Raw genomic sequence first — 22,741 nt, forward strand, 5'->3', positions numbered from 1 at the left:
CTCCCAGTACCTACTGCAACCTACATCCTTCTGAATCTGCTTAGTGTATCCCTCTATTGGTCTCCTTCTACGATTTTTACCCTCCACACTGCCCTCCAATACCAAATTGGTGATCCCTGGATGCCTCAGAGCATGTCCTACCAACCGATCCCTTCTTCTAGTAAAGTTGTGCCACAAACTTCTCTTCTCCTCTATCCTATTCAATACTTCCTCATTAGTTATGTGATCTACCCATCTAATCTTCAGCATTCTTCTGTAGCACCACATTTCGAAAGCTTCTATTCTCTTCTTGTCTAAACTATTTATCGTCCATGTTTCACTTCCGTACATGGCCACACTCCATACAAATACTTTCAGAAATAACTTCCCGACACTTAAATCTATACTCTATGTTAACAAATTTCTCTTCTTCAGAAACGCTTTCCTTGCTATTGCCAGTCTACATTTTACAGCCTCTCTACTTTGACCATCATCAGTTATTTTGCTCCCCAAATAGGAAAACTTGTCTACTACTTTAAGTGTCTCATTTCCTAATCTAATTCCCTCAGCATCACTCGACTTAATTCGACTACATTCCATTGTCCTTGTTTTGCTTCTGTTGATGTTCATCTTATATCCTCCTTTCAAGACACTGTCCATTCCGTTCAGCTGCTCTTCCAGGTCCTTTGCTGTCTGAGGTTTGCCGATTACGCAATTCTGTCAAAGTTTTTATTTCTTCTCCATGGATTTTAATTCCTACTCCGAATTTTTCTTTTGTTTCCTTAACTGCTTGCTCAATATACTGATTGAATAACATCGGGGATAGGCTACAACCCTGTCTCACTCCCTTGCGGACCACTGCTTCCCTTTCAGTCCCTCGACTCTTATAACTGCCATCTGGTTTCTGTACAAATTGTAAATAGCCTTTTGTTCCCTGTGTTTTACCCCTGCCACCTTCAGAATTTGAAAGACAGTAGTCCAGTCAACATTGTCAAAAGCTTTCTCTAAGTCTACAAATGCTAGAAACATAGGTTTGTCTTTCCTTAATCGATTTTCTAAGATAAGTCGTAGGGTCAATATTGCCTCACATGTCCCAACATTTCTACGCAATCCAAACTGATCTTACCCGAGGTCAGCTTCTACCGGTTTTTCCATTCACCTATAAAGAATTCACATTAGTATTTTGCAGCCCTGACTTATTAAACTAATAGTTCGGTAATTTGCACATCTGTCAACATATGCTTTCTTTGGGATTGGAATTATTATATTATTCTTGAAGTCTGAGGGTATTTCACCTGTCTCATACATCTTGCTAAGATGTTTTATGCTCATGTACTATGACATATTTGTAGAACAAAAATTTCCTTTATAAAAATCAATCCAGATATACAAAAAGAGATCTTGCAAAACTCAGCTAGCTATGCTCCTCCATGTGATTTACAGCATTGCAGACATAGGCACTATTACAGGGTGAGTCAAAAAGGAACTTTGGAATGAAGTAGAAACTTATAGAGATAACTTATAGAATTGGAAGATGTCATTTTGTAGCAAACCACCTCAAGTTTCACATGAAAGTGTCAAGTGTCATTTTGGTTTGATGTGACCACCATTTGTGATGCAGCAAACATACCACCAGTATCAATTTCTTCCCACACTCGTTGCAGCAAATTGGGCGTAACTTGTGCAATAGCAGCATAGATTTGATTTTGCAGTTTGACTATATTGTTTGCTACAGAAGGAACACACACACGGTCTTTAATAAACCCCAAATAAAGAAATCCATTGGCATGAATTCTGGGGTGCGATGTGGCCAAGCAACTGGCTCTTCGCAGCCAGTCCACGTAGAAAACCATCCCATTTCAGTAATTTTCATCAATATGTTGTTGCAGAGTTCATTTCATGACATCAAAACACACAGCAAGCACACTTTTGCACCTGTGAAAGCAGCCATTTTAAATATGCGCAATGCTGGCACTCCCAGTAGCGGAATTGTGTACGGATTCACTATGTGAATCAAACCTGAGGCTGTGTGCAACAAAATGACCCATCTACTGATTCTGTAAGTTATCTCAAGAAATTTCTATATCATTCCAAAGGTGTACAGTTATTTCCGACTTGTCCTGTATTTTCTCGCTCTTACATATCACAAAATGACCACAATGAGAAAGTTGAAGGAATTATAGCCAATATGGAGGTTTAATAACTATTGTCATTTCCATGTACCATTTGCAAATGGAAAAGAGACGGTGTGATCAAATAGTGGTCTATCTACAAGCTGGAGAGTGAGCAGCACTCGTGGTGGGAAAGTGGCCTTCCCCAGAAGACACTACAACTGCCATACAGGAACACTAAGAATCAGTCTCCTGCGTAACAGGATACTGCAGTGGGGTGGTGATTTACTGAGATTCTATTAATTTCCATTTCTTGCAATAGTTACTAACTTTCTTTTCTTTCCAAATGGCATTAACATTTTGTGAAAAATGCACACAACACTGCCGCTAATTTAAAAGACATGCTATGGGAGTGTTGTATAAAATAATGAAACAGCCTTTACATGCTCCTAATGCCAATTACTTTGAATCCATCATTACTTATGTTTGTTACTCATACCTCTGATATTGAAACTGCAGAGAGAAGTTTGTTAGATACACATACTGCATGGCCAATAGAATCTTCTTACCAAGTATTCCGGAAACTGACAGCTATCTACTTTTTATACCTATATGTTTATAAAATTTGAATCTTATACAACAGGTAAACTATCTGATGCAAATTTTTAAATGACCACTTTCAACACAGGAAACAAATGTTTAAACTTTCTTGGAAAAAAAAAAAAAAAAAAAAAAAAAAAAAAAAAAAAAAACGCACGCACACACACACACACACACACACACACACACACACACACACACACACACACAGAGAGAGAGAGAGAGAGAGAGAGAGAGAGAGAGAGAGAGAGAGAGAGAGAGAGAGAGAGAGAGAGAGAGATTTAGCTTGAATAATAAATTTAAAATTTGCAGCTCTAATATGTAAGTCTCATTTCAACCTACCTTGGCAGAGTTGCTCCTGTAACTCTGTTCACGATAAATGTTGGAATGTACTGTGGTAACTCAACATTTGTTGCTAACCACTCAGCAGTTTGTTCTGCAGTCCAGTTATGAACCTAAAGGGAATGTTACCACTCACATTAGAGTTGCACAACTTGTGAGAAAATGAACTGGCATGACAAATGAAACTGCATTTTCTCAAGGTCAAAACCACCATTCTTCCTACATTCAGCGTATTTTCATTGTTTCAAACTCAAAAGCTCTTAGGTCAACTTGTATTTAAGAATGAAAACAACATTACAGCACAAAACATTACAGGAATTCATAGCTATTATTAGGAATGTAACAGTTAAATGAATGACTGGATTCAGTACTTTAGTTTGAACTGGCACAAGGCATGAAATGATTACTTAACACAATTTAAAATTACTCATATTCTTGTATTTTGGAACTAAAAAATAAAAGCGCCATTAATAACCACCACGAATCATACTGTTTTGCACAGTAAACATGTTGAGAATATATGTTGCGTGACAACTAAATATATATATAATTAACCTTCTTAGTGTCAGTATATACAAACATATATCAGAATCATGTTACAAACAGCAATATCATCAGTTATCCACACATCTGAGTACACAGATAACAAAAAACAAAAACAGAGTTTGTAACCGTGTATGTTAATTTCTCTGTATTTTTTTTTGTATTAGACACGAACATAAATTCTACAGCTGTATTAATAGAAATAATGAAAATCTTAGAAAATAGCAAATGTTACAGTTCTTTCTTACACTTAAATAAATGCTAACCTTATGTAAATGAAACTGAAAACAATCTAACTAGTACAATGGAATAATAGTGAATTTCGAAACCAAGCAGTATCTGGTTAATGAAATCCATTTGGTTGTAGTAACACCTCACATCTCATTTTGTTCCAAAAGTTATTACTGGAAAAACTGACTCTGAGAGAAACTATTCAAAACTCCCCAAAAATTGAACTACAGAAGCATGTTTTGGTGGGACCTCACTTTGAGGCATATAAATAAAAAAACTTCTGGCAGATCAGAGCAATCTGCCCAGGAATGAGGGGAAAAGCACTCTCAAATATGAGAAAACTCAACTGCTTACGCAACATCTTGTTTGTGCATGTTCTGTCAGTTCCAATATCTCAACCTGAAACAAACAGTAGGATCTCCAGATCTTTATCCTGTCACCGACACTTAAGATGCAGGGATGGGATGAGGGGATAGGGGGTTTTGGAAGGGAGGGGGGTGGGGAGATCAGGTATCTTGCTGAACATAATTAAAGCCTGAAATTTGCAACATCTTCCCAAAGGACAGTAATAGCAGTTATAATCAAGTTCATACTGTTATTAACTAAATGTAGCATCATCTCACATAATGGTATGTTGTCTTTCATCAACATCCACATTTTGTGGGGAGCAATTACCACATTTTAAGCCTCTTTCCACATTGCTGCTTTCAGAGGCAGTTACATAAGACACTGCTTGTTATGAAAAATAATGGCTTTTACGTTACTTAATTTATGCATAATTTATGACTGGAAACTATATAAGTATCATTTTCTTATAGTGTAAAATGCCGTAATTCATTCCACCATCTCTTAATAGAGATTTTATGATTCAGCTTCATCAGAAAAGATCAAGCATTATAAATAATTTGAGTTTATGACAATTTAAAACCCTTGGGTGGATTACAAATACTGAAATAGTTTGAGCTACAGTGTTTTGACTGTGTTTAAGACTCTATATGGCGTTCAACACATTAAGTAGGTTTTCTTTGGTTTTCCTCTAGCTGTGGATCCTTAAAACAGTATTCGCTGTACCATTTTCCACATCTGTTTAATCTAATATGAATCCTTACAACCGTCTCATTCTGTATTTATTCTCTGATGACATTTGTACACAATTCATTCCAATATGCATCAGTTATGTAACAACGAAATCTGCAAACAACCAGAAATGTTCAATGTCTTTCTCATCCTAATCTTCACCAATTTTTGGTGAACTGTTTTTATATGGAGACAACCTTGTAGATAGGGCCAACCACACCTATGAGTGAGTAATCATCTTGGATATTAATAAACTGTTTGATCTGTATTTAGTCATTTATTTTTAGATCACTTCCGGTTTCACGGCACTAGGAGTCACATCTTGAGGTGAACATCTATATAACAATAAATCAAGAAGGAATAACAACTCTAAGACATCAACTGATATCATACTTATCTACAAATATTTTATGGTTTTTTTAGAAATTTTTAAAAACTTTTAAAAGATTTGACATAAGAATGTTACACTATTTGTATTTGGGTACCTAAATCAATTGAGCTGAAAAGCTTGGAACTTCGTGCCCAATATTTGTTGTGTGTCCAAATAAAACACCACTAGAAGGTGGTAAGTCATAAATTAAAATAGATGAATGCATGGATTCTAATCCAATATGGTGGATGGGACGTAAACAAATTATATAGTAGTGATCCACTGCTAAGCCGAAATTATTACGAAAAACTATTAAGACCCAATATGCGGTGAGCTTGTGAAAAACAAGGAGTTGTTGCAGCACAACAGAGAGATTCTAAGTAACCTGACCAAAATGTGTCACGTAAATAGCTTACTGACAGAAAAATAGAACATGAAAAAAACGTAACTGCTCCAGTCTACAGGCAGTCACGGAACAGGGGACATCACTGTATGCTGTCTCTTACTTATGGCATGAAAGTTAACATGCTAGCCTATAGACAGCTTGTGCATGTGCTCGTGATCTGAAGTCTTTGGGGCAATGCATGAATGGTAAATGTCAGCTGACATTATTTTCATTATTAACACCCGTAAGTTTTGCTAACCTAAAAAGAACTCTTAAACCATGGGTGTTCATGACCTAAAACGTGCATTTATCATGGTGAAGGAACAGATTTGCTGACAATGTTTCCTTGAATAAAAAATAAAAAAATTAAAAATTAAATTCTAAAATCATTGTTTTGTAAAACTGTTTTACAATTGTGCTTTTTTTAGAAGGCTGGGTTGAGGGGGGTGGGGGTGGGAGGGGGGGGGGGGGGGTTGAGGGACAGAAGAGGAGGAAATGTGAAGACCCTGGAGGAAAGAAGGGGACTAGGTAAAAGAACAACTCAGTATTACATCAACTAACTTCCATAAGGCTATGGTGCCCCATTTGTTCATTTAGGGTTTGGTGTTGAAAACAACTAATAGATTGCATAATTTTAACCCCTTCTATGATATTTAAAGAATGACCCTTGCTTTCCCTATGGAAAAGAAAAATCAATGACAGAATGCTTCTGACTACAAAAGTGGGTACTCAAGGCAGATGCAAGCATACCAAGTTAGGCAGTAAGGACATTCTTTAGATTTTTAAATAACAGTAAAACCTTAGTTAATATTAAAGCACATGTTCAGTTCAGTAAGAAACGGCTCGAAAGTGGTTGAATCCCATATATACAGGGTGTTACAAAAAGGTACGGCCAAACTTTCAGGAAACATTCCTCACACACAAAGAAAGAAAATGTGTTATGTGGACATGTGTCCGGAAATGCTTACTTTCCATGTTAGAGCTCATTCTATTACTTCTCTTCAAATCACATTAATCATGGAATGGAAACACACAGCAACAGAGCGTACCAGCGTGACTTCACTTTGTTACAGGAAATGTTCAAAATGTCCTCCGTTAGCGAGGATACATGCATTCACCCTCCGTCGCATGGAATCCCTGATGTGCTGATGCAGCCCTGGAGAATGGCGTATTGTATCAAAGCCGTCCACAATATGAGCACAAAGAGTCTCTACATTTGGTACTGGCGTTGCGTAGACAAGAGGTTTCAAATGTCCCCATAAATGAAAGTGAAGAGGGTTGAGGTCAGGAGAGCGTGGAGGCCATGGGAATTGGTCCACCTCTACCAATCCATCGGTCACCAAATCTTTTGTTGAGAAGCGTACGAACACTTCGACTGAAATGTGCAGGAGCTCCATCGTGCATGAACCACATGTTGTCACGTACTTGTAAAGGCACATGTTCTAGCAGCACAGATAGACTATCCCGTATGAAATCATGACAACGTGCTCCATTGAGCGTAGGTGGAAGAACAAACTAAAATGAGCTCTAAAATGGAAATTAAGCATTTCCGGACACATGTCCACATAACATCTTTTCTTTATTTGTGTGTGAGGAATTTTTCCTGAAAGTTTGGCCGTACCTTTTTGTAACACCCTGTATAAAACACTTATTCTGACAAAGACTAACTATGCCTGCGCAGTATGTCTGCAAAGTTCAGACATATGACAGATGTCAAGTATGATGTTTGTACGCACGGAATGATCACATAAATGAGGGTGTATTTAACCCAATTGGTGTTTTCCAGGTTAGTAAGCAGGCAGCAACACAATTGGACCTGCAAGCACACTGAAGATTTTGTGTGGAACAGTTCATGTTAGGTGTAACCAATCAACAACAGATCAATTCATTGATCTTTCACAGTGACCCCACACTTTATCAACCTAACCATGACTGACTGAAATGAAGTAGCTGTTGGCATCAATAAGATAACTGACGGATGTCTTACAGATTACAATGGTTGTGGATTAGTCAAGGAACAACTTTAGAGTGGCAAGGCTGTTTTGCATAATCAACAAAAAAAAACACCCTTATGAACATAAAAGTGCTAATTGTCCAGTCAGACAATGGAAAAACAGCCATTGATTTAAGTGACTATCAGTATGTGGATAAAGTGCAATCCTTTTTTTCAGATAAAAGAACTGTTAAGTCTAATGTATATCCTGCAAATAGATACTTGGCAAGCTTAGACTCTTAATACAACCAATACACTTCCAAAACCTCCAAGATGAATCCAGAAATTCATAACAACATAGTATACTACAAAAGATATACTGATGACTCAGCTGTGCTTCACAAAGGGAGCAAAAAGCAAATAGAAAACTTGACCAAGGAAATGAGTAGCATGCATGCCAAGATCGAATTCATGATGGAACATGAAGTGGACAGAAAGATTAACTTTTTAGATCTGACCATACACAACAAAAACAATAGACAATCATTTCAGATACACAGAAAACTGACATGTTTGGCTGTCATTATTAACACCCATTCCAAGCAGAATAATACAGCTTCCCCTATGCCAAACAGAAAAGAAGAAAGAATTATACAAATTACGAAAGGTCGCTGCAGCAAACTAATATGACCTGGACTTAGTTAACACAATATACAACAAAATTAAGGAGAATATAAAGAAGAGAAATAAATGGCATGCAAAGGTGGCATCCGATAAGGTCAAGTACACCACCTTGAAAGACACAGTAAAACTTCAGATAGAATTGAGCACCTATTCCAAAGAACGTGAGTTCAAATTCTGTTCAGGACTGAAGATAACATAAAAACTTGAGTGCGTCATAACATGCCACATAGGAGTAATAAATATAGGGAAATCTGAGGACTACTAACTATCATGCTGCAATTGAGATAAAGGTATACTGGCCAAATTAACAGTTCCAATGATGTAAGATTAAACAAGAACATTTATGCCAGCGATAAAATTGTTAGTTTTACACATGCAAAAGGAGGGGCATGATATTGATAGCACTGACCACCAACTAAAAATTTTATATATCATCTATAAAAGCAGATGGTTGGACATTTTAGAAGACCTTCAAATTTTTGCTGCGAAATGCAAAGAACCACAAACTTCTCAATGAACAAAATGAGTTTGCAACTAATGCATATTTTAATATTTACAATGATTTACTTAGCTGAGGGTCCAACTGTGGGCTAGGGGGTAGCATCTTTGATTAGTAATAAAAATGTCCTCAGCCTCAAGTTCGGACCCCACCAACACTTAAATTTTGAACAAAAATCATGAGCAGTGGCGGCTGATTCTGGCATAAGTAGTCACCTCTTATTCAGCCAACGGCCTTCTCAAAGAGCATGGAGGAGTGGACAGAGGTTCAGGGAACACTCTTTCCCTTGTGGTGAGAAACAGCCCCTAATGGCAGAAGAATCAGCGTTGATCAATGGCATGAGGATGCAGAGGGCCATGGAAACCACAGCACTGGAGGCACTTGACGTGTATTCACAGGACATGTGGCCTTTAATTGAAAAGTGTCATGATGATCTCTCCACTGGCAAAACATTCTGGACCAGCCCCCATTCAGTTCTCCATGGGGAACTACCAAGGGGGAGGTGACCATGAGAGCAACACTGAATAACCTATGAATGGATAATGTTCCAAGAGTCGGAGTGTGGAATGTCAGAAGTCTGAACATGGTAAGGAAGCAAGAAAATCAGAAAAGGGAAATGCTAAGGCTCAATCTAGATATAGTGGGGGTTAGTGAACTGAAATGGAAAGAAGACAAAGATTTCTGGTCAGGTGAAACAGGATAATAGAACAGCAGCAGAAAATGGTACAATGGGAGTACGATTCATTACGATTAGGAAGGCACGGCTGAAAGACCGTTACTGTGAAGAGTTCAGTGATTGGGAAGTTTTTGCTGGAATCAGCTGCAGACCAACACCGACAACAATAGTTCAGATGTACAAGCCAACGTTGGGAGCCGAAGATGAGGACATAAAGGAAGTATGAGGATATTGAACGGGTAATTCAGTAAGTAAAGGGAGGTGAAAATCTAATAGACAGGAGGACTGGAATGCGGTTGTAGGGGAAGGAGTAGAAGAGTTACAGGAGAATATGGGCTTGGTACCAGGAATAAGAGAGAAGAAAGATTGAGTTCTGCAATAAATTTCAGCTAGTAATAGAGAATACTCTGTTAAAGAATCACAAGAGGAGGCAGAATACTTGGAAAAGATCAGGAGTTAAAGGCAGATTTCAATTCAAGCACATCACAGTCAGGCAGAGATTAAGAAATCAGATACTGGATTGTAAGATGTACCCACGAGCAGATATAAACTCAGATCACAATTTAGTAGTGACGAAGAGTAGGCTAAAGTTTAAGAGATTAGTCACGAATAATCAATATGCAAAGTAGGATATGGAAGTACTAAGGAATGAAGATGTACACTTGAAGTTCTCTGAGGCTATAGAGACAGCAATAAGGTATAGCTCAATAAGCACTTCAATTGAAGAGGAATGGGAATCTCTAAAAAGATGGAAAGTACATCTGTACAAGGAAAGTAACTGCGTAGAAATTACGGGTAACAGAAGATATGCTTTAGTTGATCAATGAAAAAGGAGGTAAAAAAAATGTTCAAGGAAATTCAGGGAAACGGAAATACAAGTCACTTAAGAGTGAAATAAATAGGAGCTGCATGGAAGCTAAGGTGAAATGGCTGCATGAAAAATGTGAAGAAATTGAATATGAAATGATTGTCAGAAGGAATGACACAATTTATAGGAAACGCAAAACAACATTCACTGAAATTAAAAGCAAGGGTGGTAACATCAAGAGTGCAATGGGAATTCCACAGTTAAATGCACAGCTGAGTGTGGACAGATGGAAAGAATACGCTGAAGATCTCTATGAGATGGTGGACTTGCCTGACGACATGACAGAAGAAGAGACGAGGCAGTATAGAGGAGTATTAGAATCAAAATTTAAAAGAGCCCTGGAAGACTTAAAAATCAAATAAGGCAGAAAGTACAGATAAAATTCCCTCAGAATTTCTAGAAACATTTGGGGAAATGGGAACAAAATGACTATTCGTGTTGGTGTGTAGAACTTACAAGTCTTGCAATATACCACTCGACTTTTGGAAAAAACACCATTCACACAACTCCGAAGACTGCAAGAACTGCTAAGTGTGAGAATTGCTGCAAATCAGCTTAACAACTCATGCATCTGTTGCTGACAACAATAATATACAGAAGAATGGAAAAGAGAATTGAGGATGTGTTAGATTATCAGTTTGACTTTAGAAAAGGTAAAGGCATCAGAGAGGCAATTCTGACATTGTGGTTGACAATGGAAACAAGGCTAAAGAAAAATACAGACAATATAATAGAAGGAAACATTCCACGTGGGAAAAATTATATATAAAAACAAAGATGAGGTGACTTACCGAACGGAAGCGCTGGCAGGTCGATAGACACACAAACAAACACAAACATACACACAAAATCCAAGCTTTCGCAACAAACTGTTGCCTCACCAGGAAAGAGGGAAGGAGAGGGGAAGATGAAAGGAAGTGGGTTTTAAGGGAGAGGGTAAGGAGTCATTCCAATCCCGGGAGCGGAAAGACTTACCTTTGGGGGAAAAAAGGACAGGTATACACTCGCACACACGCACATATCCATCCACACATACAGCCACAAGCAGACATATAAAAAACCTGATTAAACAAACATGAACGTGATGATTGGTCAGAAGCCGTAACACACATACACTGGTGTTAGGCTCTTAGAAGTAGCTCCTAATTATGTATCGGATATCTTACTAAGTTACATTAAATGAAACAAAGATATTCTAAGGTATTAATGTTTTTCTCAATCATGCTTTAGCTATGTAGTTTTTATTTCAAAAATCATGTACAGTCACTGTCTCTGTACTGATATGCTCCGTTTGTCATGCTGTTAATATCCAGCACGAAAATGGCTGAGGTAGCTTCCTGCTCCATAGTGAAAAGTGTGTGGAAAACTGTTAAAAAGTACTGAGAAATAGGTGGTTGTTCATGTTTTTCATAAATTTACAGAAAAAAATCGACTTGAAGTTTTTCGAGGGACTGTATTTAACACAGCTAAAATACAAGTACATACTGCATGTATAGTGAATTGTTAGTGTAGTAGACTGATAATCTGGTGTAGTTCATGGATATGTCTGCTTGTGGCTGTATGTGTGGATGGATATGTGCGTGTGTGCGAGTGTATACCTGTCCTTTTTTCCCCCAAAGTCTTTCCGCTCCCGGGATTGGAATGACCCTCTCCCTTAAAACCCACTTCCTTTCGTCTTTCCCTCTCCTTCCCTCTTTCCTGATGAGGCAACAGTTTGTTGCGAAAGCTTGAATTTTGTGTGTATGTTTGTGTGTCTATCGACCTGCCAGCGCTTTCGTTCGGTAAGTCACCTCATCTTTGTTTTTATATATATGACACACACACACTCCTGGAAATTGAAATAAGAACACCGTGAATTCATTGTCCCAGGAAGGGGAAACTTTATTGACACATTCCTGGGGTCAGATACATCACATGATCACACTGACAGAACCACAGGCACATAGACACAGGCAACAGAGCATGCACAATGTCGGCACTAGTACAGTGTATATCCACCTTTCGCAGCAATGCAGGCTGCTATTCTCCCATGGAGACGATCGTAGAGATGCTGGATGTAGTCCTGTGGAACGGCTTGCCATGCCATTTCCACCTGGCGCCTCAGTTGGACCAGCGTTCGTGCTGGACGTGCAGACCGCGTGAGACGACGCTTCATCCAGTCCCAAACATGCTCAATGGGGGACAGATCCGGAGATCTTGCTGGCCAGGGTAGTTGACTTACACCTTCTAGAGCACGTTGGGTGGCACGGGATACATGCGGACGTGCATTGTCCTGTTGGAACAGCAAGTTCCCTTGCCGGTCTAGGAATGGTAGAACGATGGGTTCGATGACGGTTTGGATGTACCGTGCACTATTCAGTGTCCCCTCGACGATCACCAGTGGTGTACGTCCAGTGTAGGAGATCGCTCCCCACACCATGATGCCAGGTGTTGGCCCTGTGTGCCTCGGTCGTATGCAGTCCTGATTGTGGCGCTCACCTGCATGGCGCCAAACACGCATACGACCATCATTGGCACCAAGGCAGAAGCGACTCTCATCACTGAAGACGACACGTCTCCATTCGTCCCTCCATTCACGGCTGTCGCGACGCCACTGGAGGCGGGCTGCACGATGTTGGGGCGTGAGCGGAAGACGGCCTAACGGTGTGCGGGACCGTAGCCCAGCTTCATGGAGACGGTTGCGAATGGTCCTCGCCGATACCCCAGGAGCAACAGTGTCCCTAATTTGCTGGGAAGTGGCGGTGCGGTCCCCTACGGCACTGCGTAGGATCCTACGGTCTTGGCGTGCATCCGTGCGTCGCTGCGGTCCGGTCCCAGGTCAACGGGCACGTGCACCTTCCGCCGACCACTGGCGACAACATCGATGTACTGTGGAGACCTCACGCCCCACGTGTTGAGCAATTCGGCGGTACGTCCACCCGGCCTCCCGCATGCCCACTATACGCCCTCGCTCAAAGTCCGTCAACTGCACATACGGCTCACGTCCACGCTGTCACGGCATGCTACCAGTGTTAAAGACTGCGATGGAGCTCCGTATGCCACGGCAAACTGGCTGATACTGACCGCGGCGGTGCACAAATGCTGCGCAGCTAGCGCCATTCGACGGCCAACACCGCGGTTCCTGGTGTGTCCGCTGTGCCGTGCATGTGATCACTGCTTGTACAGCCCTCTCGCAGTGTCCGGAGCAAGTATGGTGGGTCTGACACACCGGTGTCAATGTGTTCTTTTTTCCATTTCCAGGAGTGTATATATACGTTGTTGTTGTGGTATTCAGTCCTGAGACTGGTTTGATGCAGCTCTCCATGCTACTCTATCCTGTGCAAGCTTCTTCATCTCCCAGTACCTACTGCAACCTACATCCTTCTTAATCTGCTTAGTGTATTGATTTCTTGGTCTCCCTCTACGATTTTTACCCCCCACACTGCCCTCCAATGTTAAATTTGTGATCCATTGATGCCTCAAAACATGTCCTACCAACCGATCCCTTCTTCTAGTCAAGTTGTGCCACAAACTTCTCTTCTCCCCAATCCTATTCAATACCTCCTCATTAGTTACGTGATCTACCCACCTAATCTTCAGCATTCTTCTGTAGCACCACATTTTGAAACCTTCTATTCTCTTCTTGTCCAAACTGGTTATCGTCCATGTTTCACTTCCATACATGGCTACACTCCACACAAATACTTTCAGAAACGACTTCCTGACAAATCTATACTCGATGTTAACAAATTTCTCTTCTTTAGAAACGATTTCGTTGCCATTGCCAGTCTACATTTTATATCCTCTACTTCGATCATCATCAGTTATTTTACTCCCTAAATAGCAAAACTCCTTTACTACTTTAAGTGTCTCATTTCCTAATCTAATCAGCATCACCCGATTTAATTTGACTACATTCCATTATCCTCGTTTTGCTTTTGTTGATGTTCATCTTATATCCTCCTTTCAAGACACTGTCCATTCCGTTCAACTGCTCTTCCAAGTCCTTTGCTGTCTCTGACAGAATTACAATGTCATCGGCGAACCTCAAAGTTTTTATTTCTTCTCCATGAATTTTAATACCCACTCCGAATTTTTCTTTTGTTTCCTTTACTGCTTGCTCAATATACAGATTGAACAACATCGGGGAGAGGCTACAACCCTGTCTTACTCCCTTCCCAACCACTGCTTCCCTTTCATGCCCCTCGACTCTTATAAGTGCCATCTGGTTTCTGTACAAATTGTAAATAGCCTTTCGCTCCCTGTATTTTACAAAGATGATGTGACTTACCAAATGAACGTGCTGGCAGGTCAACAGACACACAAACAAACAAACAAACACAAACATACACACAAAATTCAAGCTTTCGCAACAAACTGTTGCCTGATGAGGCTTGAATTTTGTGTGTATGTTTGTGTTTGCTTGTGTGTCTGTCGACCTGCCAGCACTTTCATTTGGTAAGTCACATCATCTTTGTTTTTAGATATATTTTTCCTACGTGGAATGTTTCCCTTTATTATAACCATATATAATAAAAAAAATCTATACTATCAAGAAATATTTGCCATTAGTTTTATTTGGGTTGTAATATGTGGCAGTGAATAAAGAGAATTTTTTTTTGATGGTTTTGAAATGTAGTCGTGGAGGAAAGACCTTTAAGTGGACCTGGGCATTGTAGTTTTCACTGGATTTTGAAATTTAATAACTAAAAAACTTCTATTGGAATGAAACTTTAAGCAAGCAATTAGTATCCAGTTACCTTCCATTCGGAAAGTGGGTGCACTCAGCAACTGTTATGTGGCTTATAAATTAGAGATTGCAGCAATCAGTCATCCCTTTTTAGATTTTATTACGCAAATCCAGGTTTTGGCTAGTGGCTACCCATTCGCAATGCACTATTTTCCATTCTCGGTGCGTGTGTCCCTGTTGTTCGGTGTCAGTCACACACAAGAAATAAAATCTAAAAAAGGACGACTGCTTGCTGTACTCTATAATTTATACGTAATTAGTATATTGTGGTCTCCATGTGAAAAAATTTACAAACTGTGGAATTCATAGTGGAGCGAATATTGATCATCATTTCACATACTGAATTACATGTAATTTTTATTTTAGGTACACTGTACTGCCACACTATTCAAAATAAAAAGTCAGAACAAATTCTTTTAATTATTAACTTGTTGAAACAGTGAAACGAGAATATTTACTAATTTGTTGTTTTGTGTATTTTTCTCTTAGTAATTTGAGAATGTACGACATGCTCCAGCTCAAAATATTTAACACATTGTTGAACATGTGGTTCAATGTGTAGGCGAGCGCTATATTATTATTCAAGCAAAATTTTGTTTTTGTACCTTTAAGATGGGATGAGATAACGATACCGAATTATGCCAAAATGTTGGTTACAGAAAATTAAAAATTTGCATGTCTTTTCTTCTCAATAACATGCCAAAACATTCCAGCTCCATTCTCTTGTCGATTCCTAGTGTCCTTTCCATCTGCTTTAACTTTCTTCCTTTTCTTTGTTACTCTGGTCTCCTTTGTCATACTTTCAGCAGTGTTTTCAGCTTCAGCAACACATTACCTCTCGACCTGTAGCAGCCCACTTTCATGTTGTCCCCAGTTTGGCACCGAGGCCGCTCACAGTTTTTAATCTGCCTGTCGCTCAATCACTGAAACTTACTGTGGCATCCATAACACCAATCTGAAAAGCTGACAGGCCAACAGAAACACTTTCCGGCAAACATTCCCAAATGAAATTACTGAAACTTTCATTCGGAATATGTTTTCCTTGTATGCATTTTTCCAGGAGTTTAGAATCTGAAACATACTGGCTTTAGTTCTACCATAACAGTTTCTGGTATGGAGTGTGCATGTGTATGTTTCTGTCCACTTGCTTCACACCTATTATACTTGCACCATGAAGTGTTTCCTTTTGGGCAGAGTCCATTCTTTGGATGCTCAATGGTGGGTATTCTGTGAAAATAAATTGCCCAAATAGCTTTCCTCATTTCACTGACATTCCTGATGGCTAGACCATAACATTCTGTGAGATTTTCTACTCCTGATTTAGTGAATCTGTGTTATCCAACTTTGCTATCACATCCCTGCAGACTTTAAGACTTGCCCCCTTTCTCTTCTGCACATGTTCTACATATCCCATTTTTTAATTTCAGATTCACCATATGGCTTAGCAGCCAAAAGTCACCATCACCAAGGGTAGTAATTAATCTACAAAAAAAACAGACTGCCCCTAGCTTTCCATACCACCACTGAAACCTTTCAGTTTTTGTCACATCCGTGTTCATTTACCTTATTTTTACAATCTTGAAAATGTTCTGTGAGACATTCATAGTATAGCGCATTGCCTGTATCTACGGAGGTAACTGTGACAACTCTATTCAGCAATTTACAGCCTCTTTCGCCGGGAAGTATCCTCGCAGCAACAATATCAGTAGACTGACAAATACCTACACTTACTTTCACTGGCCTCTGCATATATGCTTCACTGACTTCTGTTAGGCCATTATACAATAGTTTATATTACCTCTCAAATTTGATGACAGATGGCAATGGCAACTCCTTCATAGTAGAGAATATCTGGGCTGCCTTTTTTTTCCTTTCCAATACACTTCGCGACATTAGCAAGGCAAATATTTGCTTCACTATATTTTGTGCATGTTACAGGAGGTGTCATTGTAAGATTCATTACTTTACACAATTGACTTCCCAATACAATTTTGCCAGATTAGACCTCTTCTCTAACTTCTGTCCTTATTAAAACCAAGGGAATTTTCATTCCCACAGTATTTTTATATTTAGCATCAGACAAAAGCAATTCTGAAAGCTCGCACATACTAATTAAAATGTAACTATTTACAACACCATCACCTTATTCATTTGCGTAAGATGCTCAAACTGCATTTTGAAGCACTGCTTAATGAATTTTTTGGACTAACCTCATTTCACTGCAGCATAACAGTTTTTTTCCCATTTCTACGATAGCCAACAACACGTTTGTGTTGATTAATGTAAAATTTACGACTACAATTATGCTTTACTGTTCTGGTATTTTACGATGTAAAATGGTTGACATATGCAGTCACAATAATAAGTTTACAACACATATGCACACAAAAAAACACAAGTTAACTCAAGTAATTTACTTGTACCAGAAGGAAGACTGATTGCAATAAATCCCTGCTCGTAGTACTATCCGTATTTTCAAGGATATTATGCAAATAATTTTCTATGGAAACGGCAGAGCCAAAATGAAATAATGAGAATTGTAGCCAAGGCTTTGTGTTTGACAGCAGCATGGCAGCCATGTGTTCAAGTGCCGTATCTGCTTTAGGAAGGCATTTAAACATGAAAATGATGAGGTACTATACATGAAATACATATTTTTAGATTCAGGAAGAATCACAGAATTTTATTAAATAAAACATTTTCCCCTTTTTTGCCCACATGATGTCCAGATCCCCTTAAGCAGAATGGCTAGTAGAATAATGAAGTAATAAAAATAGCTGGAGAAAGAAAACCAGTGGGACCGTTAAAGATCAAATTGTGTGCAACCAAAGGTAACTGAAGAAAAGATAGCAAGAAGAGAGGGAGAAAATTTAATATGCTGGATGTCATTAAAATTGGAGGAGTTATTAGCAGATTAAGAAGGTGGCACGGGACAGCAGCAAATAAGTGGTGTGATCGATGCCAGTTGTAAGACACTTCTGGTACTACTACCCAATATTTTAAGGGTTATTAACTGCTTCCCACAAAAGAAATGGCCTTCATCACAGTATTTAAAACTATGCAATCATTTTCTTTTGTGTGTCAAGGTCACTGAGTTTTCAGATGGGTCATAAATTTCTTACTTGATAAAAAGTTAATTTGGTATGCGGAGATAGAATATTAGCTACATGAATTGCACTTGCAATAAAAATACCATGGCATACAATGTGATTGTTGGTTGGTTGGTTGTTTCGGGGAAGGAGACCAGACAGCGAGGTCATCGGTCTCATCGGATTAGGGAAGGCCAGGGTAGGAAGTCGGCCATGCCCTTTGAAAGGAATCATCCTGGCATTTGCCTGGAGCGATTTAGGGAAATCACAGAAAACCTAATCAGGATGGCCGGACGCGGGATTGAACCGTCGTCCTCCCAAATGCGAGTCCAGTGTCTAACCACTGCGCCACCTCGCTCAGTACAATGTGATTGTCATAACCACAAAATCAGTACAGGCAGGATTTTCTAAACAAATCCTTGCCTCATTGGAAGAATGTTAGAAAGTAAGAAGACAATTGCTCTGCACACAAGAAAGCTTAAAACGACTGTATAGTCAGTAAACATTTGAAAAGATATATGGTAAATATCTGTACCCATGCACAATTTGCGACACACAGCATTAAGTACATAGCTTGAAAGCTACCCAAAATGTGAACTGTAACTGCAAAATAAACGACTTTTAACAGTTAATTACAAAAATATATACAGCAAAAGGGAATTCTGTGGCTGCTGAAATGAAAATATCTCAAAACATGTCAAAGAGTGACAGAAACCTCAAAAGTCCAGTCAGGAAATAATGGTTTGGCAAATGTATGTAATACTATAAACGTGACCAATGAAGAATGTATTTCAATTGGAGGGGTTGTGAGTCATGCTCAGGTAGCTCAGTTGGTCAGCACTTGTCCAAAAAAGGCAAAGGTCTCAAGTCCACATCTCTGCCTAGCACTTAGTTTTAATCTGTCCGGGAGGTTCCATTCGGTGCACACTCCACTGCATAGTGAAAATTCATTCTGGAAGGAACATATTTGCTTGTTTATAAGTTACAACAAGCACTTTTCGGACGACTACATCACCAACTCAAGATAAGATGCCGTTAAAAAAAATAGGCGTAACTACCTAGCAACTGAATTTGTTATTCATACTTGGTAAACACTGTAGGAAATGACACTTAAAAATATATTAGCAGCCCTAACACATGTAACAGACACCTCATAGCAAGCTTTCCAAGTGTGCACCTTCATGTCATTTGTAAGTGAATATTTTCCTTGAATTGCCAGATCTCTGTTGGTTTTTAAAAAACACACACACACACACACACACACACACACACACACACACACCACCCAAACAGGAGACAGCCTTCTGAATGGTAACAGGTTCACCTTCCCACTTCACTTCATGAAATTGCATCCACCACAGAAAGAATATAATAGACACTTGATCCACAGCTAATTAAAATGAAACATTCACTAGGCCTATTTACTGAATAACCACTGAAGTAAACCTTCCTGTTTAAAATTGTAAAAAAGTTTGGACCTTGGATTCTTATACTTTCTTCAGATTTAAATAATGGCTTATGCCTGTTAACACCATATATTTTCCAACATAGGCCAAACTGTTTTGTTACTAACTGAACTGTACATTTCTGATGTATGTTTTTGGCACTTAAAATCAACATACATAATCTTTTTTTAATTATATAACCAAATCTCTAGAAAGTAACTTCTACACACTTTAGCAATACAGTTACACATTTCTAGTATCCAATTTTTTATGCTCACTGTTAAATCAAAATCTAACAATAGGGGCCCCATCTTGTTGGCAGACACTAAAATATCGTACTACATAGGCAAGCAAGTCCTCAATAATACTGAACATCTACTGTTTCTGCTGCAAGCTGAAATGTTTCATTAGCAGACTGGCAACAAAGAATAAAACTTATATCTATTATTCATATATGACTAGAAACATGAATGTTTGGAATATGTAGTCTAGATACGAATAAAAATAAAAACTATAGTGTGTAACAATTTTCTAGTGAGAAGACTTTGTATTGGGAAACTTCTGAAAACTAATGTAACACACACACTTTCAGTGAAATAAAAGATACTGTTACCCATGCTCAGATCCAGCATCAATGAAAGGTAACAATTATGCTGAAAGCTTTGACACTTTAAAAATCAGCAAAATGTACTAATAAATGAGGGAACACACTTCAGAGCGAATCCAGGCTTCCCATAATTCCTTCACGGAGATATGCTTGTCATTATTGCGATGGAATGCTTGTTGCCTCCGTTCATGACCCTCTGCATAGTTCAATTCTTCTCTCAAAAACTGTAAAAAAAAAATAAAGTTTTTCTTTCCATGAAATCTTATTGTGGCACGATTTAAACGAACCTAGCTTTACATTATCACTCAAAAATTCTAGTGATCACACAGTTTGCAACAATCATCAGGACTTACAACAGGCCCTACATAACTGATCACTCAAAAATTAATAATTTGAGCACATTAAGAGGTTAAATGATAATTACGGGTTTAAGAAATTCACTAATATATATGAAAGTATACAGACTAATAAAATCTACAATATCTTGCCACACTATTTCCAAGAAACGAAGTGGCTATGTGGCCTACGTGGAAAATGAAGGGAAGAAGAAGAAAAGAGCCTAATAATTGTATAAATTCTGTAACCACTGGCAACAACAATGTCCAAACATTAGATCCCACATTAGAAAATACTGTGTGCTAAAGGTAAAAATAGTTTGAGAAAAATGAGTTGTGCATACCAAAGTTAAAACATGGAACAAATCTTATCAACACTCTGAACTTCATTTATAAACAAACACACCAACACAATGTCAAGAGTGCTACAGGTGCACACATTTTTGAACATCTTATATGAACCTATACATTAAAGTAGTGGTATACCTCATCTGATTCAGAGAGATCTACATTCCCATTTGCATCATCATCCAACTGCCTATGCAAAGAACGTATGGCCTCTAGACCCACACGATCCTCCGAGGCCTGAGTCAGACAAGCAGCATCATCATCACTGCAGCTTTCACCAATAGCTGTGGTATAAAGACACTAGCATTAAATACTTCTTATTGACAATTCTGTTTCAATCTACTTTAAGGTTATATTAACACCACACATACCGAATCTAGTTATGCTCGTAATGTTACTTTTGTCAGTGGGCAATAGATCATTAATCACGAATTACATGCATACACACAAAATTTACATTAGGCATGAATTTGAAAGCATGTTAGATCACTGACAGTAAGGCAGGAAAGGTGATAAATTATTTATCGTTGAAGATCACAGACATCGCCTTCTGAACCATTCTGAGATATTTACCATACACTGTAAATGGCAAGCGTCCGGGACAGAAAATTCTATTAAATGAAAATTTAACAAGGTCGCCAATACAGCAATAATTCGGGTAAAAGCAAAACAAAACGCACATGTTATGAACGTTAATGGCATTACGGCTACCTCTTATGAAACACGCGAATATAATGTTGAGTTTCTGTATAGGGTTAATAGCAATTGACTGAGAAAAGTAATGCTGAATCGTGAACACAAGGCCGCAAATCATAATATCAACTGACCGGATAGGTGGCAAACTAAAAAACAACGTTCAGCTTAATATAAATATGCTGAACTGTTACTCTTGCTGTGTGTAATTTTCCACCGATGAAGCCTTATTAAAATACGAAAGTCCTATTATATGAAACTGGCAACGAACCACGTGCAACAGCCAAGGCAGAACAGGTACACTTTTCACAGTCTCTTAAACAACTGTGTCAATTTGCAGTGGTATATTAAACTAAACTTTATAGATTCAAAATCTTTCTCTTTGTAGTCATTTCTGCAAGTTAATATGAGCAACACAGACACACTGACAAACAAATTACTCTGCTTAATGTTTACATCGAAGTAGTTCACGTTCATTTCCAAATTAGTATGTTACCTGCTTCTAGTCCAGCTGTGTATGAGTCTGAATCACTGAAGACAGAATGGGAACTAGATCTGCTTAACAAGTTTCCAGAGGAATGCGAAGATTTGAAGGTTCTTTCCTGTCGTACATCTTCATGTGATTTACTTTCACTGTTTTCTCCATAACAGAAGGGCACAAGGAGGAGGCACAGAACTGACACAGTTTTGGAAACGGCTATGTGCATTGTATCAGTTGAAACACACTTTTATTGATTCAAATTAATGCAAAACCGAGTAGTACTTCACCTCGCCCACTCATTCCTCTTGCACTAAAATCTCACAGTATACTCTACTGCACACGCACAGCAAAATACTTATTACAAACAAATACTGCTACACACAGCTACACACTTCAAGGTTGACGGTCTTCTTGCTCTTACCCGAGGTCAAGGAATAAAAGAGGCAAAGAGTCACATAGTGCTGGCAATTTCCGATGGCAGAAAATGCATAGATGTATTAACTTCTCTGGTGACGAAGGTTAGAATTCAGAACTGCACCAGGGAGCAAAAAAAACGAAAAAAGGCAATCTCATGTAGAATAAAACTAAGTGATTAATCGATTAAGTATTCATTAAAACAATTCTTTATAAGTTCCATTATTATTCGATCCCCACTAAATTATTTTCATCAATTATGCTCCGCCAATCACAGTGTTCCATAATACTGTCATGAATAA

General features: G+C 38.7%; 1 protein-coding gene across 1 annotated transcript in view; it reads right to left on the minus strand.

Moving 5' to 3' along the window:
• LOC124621808 (stromal interaction molecule homolog) overlaps positions 1 to 22,459 on the minus strand; it is a 133,756-nt gene extending 111,297 nt beyond the window's left edge. Inside the window, exons 1-4 of the mRNA XM_047147245.1 lie at positions 22,041 to 22,459; positions 20,990 to 21,135; positions 20,273 to 20,392; positions 3,033 to 3,145 (exon numbers count right to left, since the gene is read on the minus strand). Coding sequence (XP_047003201.1) covers positions 3,033 to 3,145; positions 20,273 to 20,392; positions 20,990 to 21,135; positions 22,041 to 22,251 — 590 coding nt within the window. The 5' untranslated portion in view covers positions 22,252 to 22,459. The remainder of the gene's footprint in view (positions 1 to 3,032; positions 3,146 to 20,272; positions 20,393 to 20,989; positions 21,136 to 22,040) is intronic.
• Positions 22,460 to 22,741: the final 282 nt, after the last annotated feature.

This window comes from Schistocerca americana, chromosome 7, assembly GCF_021461395.2.
Source record: "Schistocerca americana isolate TAMUIC-IGC-003095 chromosome 7, iqSchAmer2.1, whole genome shotgun sequence".
In the NCBI taxonomy this organism is placed as follows: domain Eukaryota; kingdom Metazoa; phylum Arthropoda; class Insecta; order Orthoptera; family Acrididae; genus Schistocerca; species Schistocerca americana.